This window comes from Tachysurus vachellii, chromosome 25, assembly GCF_030014155.1.
Source record: "Tachysurus vachellii isolate PV-2020 chromosome 25, HZAU_Pvac_v1, whole genome shotgun sequence".
Classification (NCBI taxonomy): Eukaryota; Metazoa; Chordata; class Actinopteri; order Siluriformes; family Bagridae; genus Tachysurus; species Tachysurus vachellii.
Window position 1 is genome coordinate 14,852,737 of NC_083484.1, and position 8,920 is coordinate 14,861,656.

The 8,920-nt window shown below is 37.4% G+C and overlaps 1 protein-coding gene across 2 annotated transcripts; it reads left to right on the top strand.

The window, feature by feature from the left end:
- The first annotated feature begins 533 nt into the window (after positions 1 to 533).
- On the top strand, positions 534 to 7,455 carry LOC132840421 (uncharacterized). Of its 2 annotated transcripts, none has more exons than XM_060862059.1 (5): positions 534 to 1,034; positions 1,438 to 1,978; positions 2,417 to 2,573; positions 4,883 to 5,172; positions 5,514 to 7,455. In XM_060862059.1, the coding sequence occupies exons 2-5, from the start codon at positions 1,487 to 1,489 to the stop codon at positions 5,652 to 5,654; spliced, it is 1,080 nt and encodes a 359-aa protein (XP_060718042.1). In that variant the 5' UTR covers positions 534 to 1,034; positions 1,438 to 1,486; the 3' UTR covers positions 5,655 to 7,455. The 2 variants fall into 2 exon arrangements, with proteins under 2 accessions (XP_060718042.1, XP_060718041.1); XM_060862058.1 differs by having other exon boundaries at positions 535 to 1,034; positions 1,433 to 1,978.
- The last annotated feature ends 1,465 nt before the right edge of the window (positions 7,456 to 8,920 follow it).

The following is an 8,920-nucleotide window of genomic DNA, read 5'->3' on the forward strand; positions in this document are numbered from 1 at the left end:
AAGATGGTGTCATGTTAAAAAAAAAACAACATGATACTTTTTTTTATCCATTTACAGCTGTTTTTCTTGTTAATTAACAACAATCCATCAACAATCATCCATTTATTATTTATCTTATAATGTTTGTTGCACTGTGTAATCCAAGTCTCTGTAAATGAGTTTCTATTAGATAAATGATAACATATGAGAACAAGAGCGTTAATATTAACCTGTGATACGTATCACAGCTGGAACTGCTGTTATAGAGAACTTAAAACCCTTTTACCGATCAGAAACAAGAATCTGATGAGAACCTGATTAGTTTTCTAATGACAGCTGAGCCTCAAAAAAACATTTGCATTATACAGCATTGAACTGTAAATCAGTTCACGTTGGCTTTACTGAAATGATCGAGCCAGCAGAAGTCATAGTTGCAGACTCAGTTGGTCTAAAATAAGGGTTGTCATGACACATTTTTATTCCCCTGTGTTCTATCCTCACACATTCTCAAACAGAGCCGTGCACTTCTTGTTTCTGCTGGCAGACAACAGGAAGTGTGCAAAACCGCAAGTTCTTTTGCTTGTGTCGAGCAAGCGGGCAGCTAGTTTCAACTTGCAGTCGAGCTGTCAAGTATGAGCAACCCAAAGACTCCATGCTTATAAATCCTCACGCTCTTTCTGAAAGCCTCGTGTGAAGCCTTAGGTGAACTTATGAATTAATTATCCGTCTAACGCTTTCGGGAATATCTCACGGAAACACGAAACTCAGGTTACTAGAGCTTTGAAACGTTATTGACCAAGTTACTAGGAGTGGGTTGGGGTAAAGTAAGGAACAGGAAGAAAGTCAGAAAAAGAAGCTTGAGTGTGAAACTTAGATCTTGGCTGCACATCAGCGCTCAGCTTTCGATTTAGATTTGTTCTCGGAAGGAAAACTCAGGTGTGAATTTATTATGAAGCATCTATTTTCATTTAACGGTGTGAGACGAAGCCAATGAGGGCAGTCTACAAGATACAGACCAGAGGACTTTATCTCAACATTTCAGGGTCTGGAAGACGGTAAGAGGCCCTCAAGGGGATTTTATATTGTTTTAATCTTACATTTAGTCAGTTAAAATAAACTTATCATAATTCTACACTATATTACCACTTAGGAAAACAATTAAGTAAATAATTAACCTGATTTTGTCTTTTCATTCTCTCTTTTTGTAAAGTGTAAGAATTACGAAATGGTTGTGCAACGGTCAGGTTTTTTTTTTTTTTCTTGCTCCTGCCAGATTAAGACATTTTAGTATGATCTAGAGCAGTGCTTCATGAAGTAAATAAATAACTAGAACTCTATTTATGGAGCAACTTGGCAACTTAATGCAAAATATTTAGGTACTCGAATATCAAACAGCCTAATTAGTCTGTCGAGTATTAAAAAATTATAACTCCTTAAACTCTCGTAACCTAAGCTTAGGGTTCCCATATCCGCTGGATGACTGAAGGACATACCAGTAGATTCTGACATGGACTGTGCAGAGGTCAAAGGTCAATTCCCAGCAGACGAGCAGCTGGAGCCACTGTTCATCCTCGAGGAAGGGGACGAGCTGGATAATTTCGCACATATCTCTACAAGTGGGAAAAGCATTCTGAAAGTGAAGAAGGAAGGCATGGAAAACAGAATTAAAGAGAGCTCGGAAGGTAGCAGAGAATCTAAAAATGATGTGAAAGAAGGTGAAAGCATGCACGTAACCACCACTCAGGAGGAAGAGGAAAGCCAGCAAAAGGAAGGGTTGGGATACAAAAACCGAAAGATCAAGGGAGAGACGGAAACCGATGAGAATGTTGACGTGAAAAGAGTCCAAAGTGGACCTGGATTAGTGCTGGAGAAGGCTGGAGGGGGGACGGAGAGGGCGAATACAGACGCGGTGCCTAAAGACCAATCTCTTTCTGATACCCAGCCTGTAGTCAAACTACGAACCAGAGACCGACTCAGCCCTGACGATGCTCAGCAAAAGGTAACGTTCTACAAATAAACTGCTAATTACTGAAAACTGAAATGTGTTTAAAGAAGCAGTTTGAAATTTCAAGTGCCGGCAGCCGGATGCTCAAGCAATTACTATTACAAAGAAAATAACGAGTGTTTTGTCCTTTTCTTAACCTGACCCCAAGTCTTAATACTAAGCCATGTGAGTTGCTTTGTACTACTTAGGGGTGGGGCCTATTTCAGGGTCTGAAAAATATAGACGGAAGCTTGAAATAAAGAAGCTTGCCAGATCGACCACATGAGAATTTTGATTTAAGAATTTAAATTTAAAACCTATATCCTGAATTGATATATTGTCGTAAAACTTGCTTTGTGGCAAGGTCCATTGTTAAAAGCGCTATACAGATAAAATTGTATTGAATTAAAATGGAATTAAATGTAAAATCGAACCCTTGCGACTATTCCCCAGGTTCACAGGTTATCCCCAGATTCTCCTGACGCTCTCTACGAGCTACTTTGCGCCTTGCAGGAGGGCCGTCGACTCAACGACCAGCGCTGCTCCTTCACACTGCAGCCACGCCGAAGGTGCCACTCAGAGCCTGGAACCCCACGCCACAGCCAGAAAGGTGATTAAATTAAAAGAGCTAGCGATCTCATAACTCCAGTTCGATCACTCTTAATAAGTCATAAAGTACATCATTAGTACTTAATGCTAAAAAGTTCTTTATTAAGTCATTTGGTAAATACAAGCACCGGGGCTCATGCAGTATTTTATAACATTAGCGTTAGTTTAATACCATAGAATAGTTTATTGTTGTGTTACTACAACATTTACATAACATATTACAAAAATCTACTATATTTTTATTCAAATGTTAAGTTCCCACATAAAATACTAAACACTAAAATGTTAAGATAAGACAACATAAACATATTTCCATAGTTACGGGCGAATGGATAGCAGCTAAAGAAAAAGATAATATGAAGTCAAGGTGACTTGAAATTTAAAAAAATATAGAGACATAAAAAGACTAAACATAAAAAAGATTATCATCTATATTAAAAAAATATGACCCAAAGTATACAAATAGTAAACGAAATAATAATTTACAATCTTATATGGTATAGTAACTGATATTATGTACATGCTTTAATGTTATTATAAGCTAATTTATCGAGAACTAGCTCAATACACTAGTTGAGTATTGTTAAACAGTTTAACTTCAACATACTCTAGAGTTTTACAATATTCTTACTATATTTCTATATTCTTCTTTTGTGTTAGCATTTTCGATAGTATAATTGTTATTGTTTACACACTCCATAGATTTACTGAAGTAATTCTATATTTCTCTAATCAATACTACCTATCTCTAAGGTCTTGGTCTTGGTAATATTCTGCTAATGTTTACTACAGTGTTACTCGGACATGCTCATTCGTTGTACTTTAAAGTATTTTAGAAGGCATACTTCATAATGGGGGGCACGGTGTCTTAGTGGTTAGCACGTTCGCCTCACACCTCCAGGGTTGGGGGTTCGATTCCCGCCTCCGCCTTGTGTGTGTGGAGTTTGCATGTTCTCCCCGTGCCTCGGGGGTTTCCTCCGGGTACTCCGGTTTCCTCCCCCGGTCCAAAGACATGCATGGTAGGTTGATTGGCATCTCTGGAAAATTGTCCGTAGTGTGTGATTGTGTGAGTGAATGAGAGTGTGTGTGTGTGTGCCCTGTGATGGGTTGGCACTCCGTCCAGGGTGTATCCTGCCTTGATGCCAACGTTACAACGTTACTGTTAACTATACGGATTATGCCTTCGACTATACTTTTCTAACTATAATATTATAGTAGTAGTATTATATATTATAATATATAATATTTACTATATTGTTACTCTAACATGCCCTGTTCTCCACTTTAAAGTATTTTAGAGGGAATATTTACTTTAATATTTATATTTCGCAGATGTTCATTATCATTTTAACTATAACATGATCACACTTACTACACAGTGTTAACGTTTACTAGAGTTTTATGCATCTTACTGTCTAACTAACTGTATAGTTATAGTAATATTTACTATAGTGTTACTCTAGCTGACTGTATCGTGCTACGTTTGAACTATTTTTACTATAAGTATTGTGAATTTCATTGAGCTTTACTAGAAAATACTGTTGTTTGAACTATGACAGTATCATTAGTGTAATTGTTTGACTTTTATGATATCGTCTAAACCCTTCTGTTGTGTTACTCTAGTTGTATTATATACATTAGTGTTGTTTTTGTGACTTACTGTAAAGTTCAGTTTATATTTACTTGTATTTAATGTAATAATATGAGATTTACATTTCAAATTTTTGTAATATTTACTATGATGTTACTGCATCTTATAAGAATCGCATTTTACTAGTGTTAGTACTATACACTGGTACAATTACTACTGTAACTATACAGTTGACTATAGTGTTCAAATGTAATCATGATTCTAGTCAAGACCTTTTACCGTGTTAAAGGATGTTTACTCTACTCTTGCTATTTCTTTACTAGTTTCACATTAATGTACTTTAGTACGGGTTTTTACTGTATTATTACTGTAATGTTCTCCTGTCTTACTATTTACTAAAGTATTAATATCAGTAATTGAGGCTCATTACTGTGAATCATTACTATGTACTTTTACAATGGTTCTCAAATTCTGTAGATCTTTACTGTTAATCAGTGTTTGTTTTCTTTCTTTCTTTCTTTCTTTCTTTCTTTCTTTCTTTCTTTCTTTCTTTCTTTCTTTCTTTCTTTCTAATGTTTCTTTTCTTTCTATTCTTAATGTCATTCATTAAAAAGGAACTTTTCCTATTCTATCGCTTCCTATAAAAGGGACGCTTACTGTAGCTTACCACAGAGTGGAATTTTTTTTTTTTTACAAACTCTTCCTCTTACTTGAAACAGTGGTCTTCTCATCCATGACGTCGCTGCAGAAGGAGGAGTTCTTTGACCTGGTGGCCGTCTCGCAGGCTCGACGGTTGGATGACCAGCGTGCAGATTTTCAGAAGCCTTCCACCGAGTCTCCGGAGCGTTTACCTCAGGAGACTCGCCGTCCCTCCAGCGCCCCTGAATCTTACTCCTCACAGCCCAGACCCAAATCGAGGAGAAGCAGCTGGAAGGTCATAGAGTTTGGCCAGACTGTTCCCAAACCAGCGCAGAAGGAAGAGCTCTACAACATGATCTTATCCTCACAGGTACGTCTTGTACAAGTTTTTTCTGTCTTTCTGCCTTCTTTCCATTTTTACCCTTAAAATCTCAGGTCGTGTACAAGTGGATAAGTTTGTTTGTTTGTTTGTTTCTTCAATATTTTATTAGCCAAGAACAACTGTATAGGTTCTTTTTTCTTTTCTTTCTTTCTTTCTTTCTTTCTTTCTTTCTTTCTTTCTTTCTTTTAGAATCTTAACATTACTTTAAATAAACATGACTGACATAGAGCAGAAGCTTTGACAGTTAGAAATGTCACGATTTAACTAATGCACTAATGATAGCATGATTAAATATACTATTTACACACTCCCTTTTACCCCACTGCCAGGCACAGGGCAGATTGGAGGAGCAGCGTAGCAAAGCCCCAGGCCCTATGGATGATGAAGATTTCTTCTCCCTGCTGCTGAGGGTCCAGGGAGGCCGAATGGACGAGCAGAGAACAGAGCTTCCTGTAGCACTTCAGAATTAAAAGAGACTCTGGCTAACACTGCTGAGTATTTAAAAAAAAAGACTTTTTTTATTTCGGTTTTTCCTAAAATATGTCTTTTAGTTCCTTTTCAATTAATTCTTGTCTAAATGTATGTAATTTATGATCTCTAAGCATAGAGTATGTTTTTTAAATTGTTGGTGGCCCAACAATTTTTTTTTATTTTTTTTTTTAGTGGTCCTGTGTTGAAGTTGAGTGGTCATCATAGAATTTTTTTTTTTTAAGAAGAGCTAGGGTCAACACTTGAGCTGAGATAAATGTCACATGTGGATGCGACAGTCATTTGATATTTGCTGATGGTTTTCAGTGTCGCTGTTTGCTTTGGGGAGGTGTTACAGAGACATAAGAGGAACTGAGAATGCAGGCTTGTAGAAATGTGTCTGGTGTAAAGCAATAAAAGGCCAAAAGCTGAAAAACAATGGGGTATATAAGAAGAAGGAAAGACACTGTAAATGAACGGGGTAATTAAAAAAAATAGATATAACAATCAATATTTAACAGAAGATATTTTTACAGGTATTGGAATTTTTTTACTGGTAAAAACTTACAAAGTGATTGTGGTCTTAATGAATTGCCACATGAGTTTGTTGACTTGTATTTCAATCATTATGCCACAAAAAGAGCATATATTACATTTTCAGGTTTTTTTCTTCGGCTGGAATGAACGTCGTTCTGGTTAGAGCGTGTGCAGCATGTGAGATGTTTGTTAATCAGCACAAAAGGCGCTCCATACAGCACTTTTTCAGTGTGGAAGTGTGAAAGCAGTTGAATTACGATGCTAACCAAGAAAAGTCACCAGTTTAGCAAGATGCAAGCTGTATGTCTGAATCAATACACAATCTCTTTGTGGATCTGTTCAGCATCTCGAACAGACGTGTTTTCTGACACCCTTATCTATAAAAATGAACCAAAGAAACCAAAAATAGCTGTATCGTAGCTCCATCTCGAAGCCAACCGACTTTCGTCCTCAGAACAAAACGTATTGTATTGTTTGTTAACTATAATCTCATCAGCTAACGGTCTCAAGCAAAGTGAATAGAAAAACAGCTGTACTGTGAATAATTTAGATTAAGCAAAAGTCGATTGATTTAAGGCATATGTTTATATATACGGTATAATTCATTAAAAGGTAAGAAGTTCTACTTTGTTTACTGTTCCTGCTGTACACACAGCCGTGTTGATTTAACGTCACTTGCTGAACTCTTGAGCTTTTGAACATAAACGGAAATTCCGTGCTGAATGTACAAAACTAAACTAAAGAAGCAAACTATTAGTAGATGATTGACGCCAATGATCGGCATAGTCATCGTTTGTATTTTGGGGTAAACTTTTTTTTTTAAAACAAAATATTTCTGTCTAAAAGCTATTTTATTTGCATTTACAATAATATGTTTTTTTTTTTTTTTTGTTGTTTTTTTTTCCGAATAAAACATTTATATTCATTTATGTAACAACGAGTAGCAAACTCACAATATATACGCTTTTCCTTTAGTCTTTTTTTTATGGTCGTTTAATAACTTGAAAGCTTTGTGAGTTAACCTAGAAAGTAGACTACATGCACGTGACAGAAAGTCTTGCACTACTTTACAGTACTGCCAAGTTTTATGAACTAAAGAGAGTCGCTTTATACAGTATAGTAAATAAATGAATATGTCTGCGTTGTACAGGATACTTGACCTGTTGTGGTATTTAATAGAGAAAAAGCTAATCGCGATGGCATTTTTTTATGTTTTGTGCACATAAAAGATTATTGCAATCAAAAATAAACGAGTGAGTGAGTTAATCTGTTCTCTTGGTGGTTGTTATTCAAGATGCCGGTGATGAATTGTGAGCAGTGAGCTAATACGTATTACTAAGGTTTGTCATTAGCATTAGAGATAAAAAAGTAGACTGATATACTGATATATAATGAACATAACCCTGGTTTAACCTTTTCTACTTATTTGCATTGATTAATTGACTGATTGGGGGCACGGTGGCTTAGTGGTTAGCACGTTCGCCTCACACCTCCAGGGTTGGGGGTTCGATTCCCGCCTCCGCCTTGTGTGTGTGGAGTTTGCATGTTCTCCCTGTGCCTCGGGGGTTTCCTCCGGGTACTCCGGTTTCCTCCCCCGGTCCAAAGACATGCATGGTAGGTTGATTGGCATCTCTGGAAAATTGTCCGTAGTGTGTGATTACGTGAGTGAATGAGTGTGTGTATGTGTGTGCCCTGCGATGGGTTGGCACTCCATCCAGGGTGTATCCTGCCTTGATGCCCGATGATGCCTGAGATGAGATGCGTGACACGAGGTAGTTCGGATAAGCGGTAGAAGATGAGTGAGAGTGAGTGAGAATTGGCTGATTTTATGTAAATAACGGCTTGTCTCGTGCTTTCACGTCATTCAGACAAAAAAGGACAGGTGTGCAGTTCGCAGGTATTATTTCCTTTCATGTCAAATACACAGACATGCAGTGAAATGCTTTAAGTTTTTCACATATCCCAGGTTATTATGAACCCTGGGGTCAGAGCACAGGTTCAGCCATAGTATGGCGCCCCGAAGCAGGTGAGGTTAAGGGCCTAGCTCAAGGACCCAACGTTCATGTCTCAGCAGCTTTGTGGGCTTGAACCCCGACCTTCTAATCAGTAACCCGAAGCCTTAACCACTGAACTATCACGTCCTCACACGGCTCTTTCTAATCGTTTTTGGTCAGTGTCACTTTGTTCCCCCTCGATGTTCAGTGTTTTGCCGCTTGAGTTTACAGAGCCATTTTTGTTAATGCGTTGTTACGACATGAGGCACGCACTGTTGACACCTAATTGGGTGTCTGTTGCTAAGCAACTAGCAGTAAATTTCTGTACATGTTTGTGTGGCATTAAAACTGCTGCTAATCTTGCTTCAGAGCCAGGTTCCCTCACCCAGGGGTTAAAAGGAGGATTTAGAAAGACGTGTGTGTCTTATAACTTACCCACGAAATGTCAAACGATCAAGACATCATTCATCGTTTAGCTGAAAAATTCTAAATTGTTAAAATCTTAAGGTTTCATATAAAGTTAAACCAGAGATGAAAAACATAAATGAGCACGAAACACACACTAGATGGCAACAAAAACTAACAGTCAGAAAGCATCAGACTGAGTTACACAACTAATAACTAATAAAGTGTAAGAGGGAGAGAGATGAGGAAAGGAATTGAATAAAAAATGATTCAATATTAAACAAATACTTAAATACGATATTAAGCGTTTTCTGGCTGTTATATAACGACTA

Excerpts from the sequence above, each read along its gene's own strand:
- LOC132840421 (XM_060862059.1), top strand. The coding sequence starts at position 1,487 with ATGGACTGTGCAGAGGTCAAAGGTCAATTCCCAGCAGACGAGCAGCTG. Across the intron at positions 1,979-2,416 it reads CTGACGATGCTCAGCAAAAG|GTTCACAGGTTATCCCCAGA; the intron begins GTAACGTTCTAC and ends ACTATTCCCCAG. Across the intron at positions 5,173-5,513 it reads ACATGATCTTATCCTCACAG|GCACAGGGCAGATTGGAGGA; the intron begins GTACGTCTTGTA and ends CCCCACTGCCAG.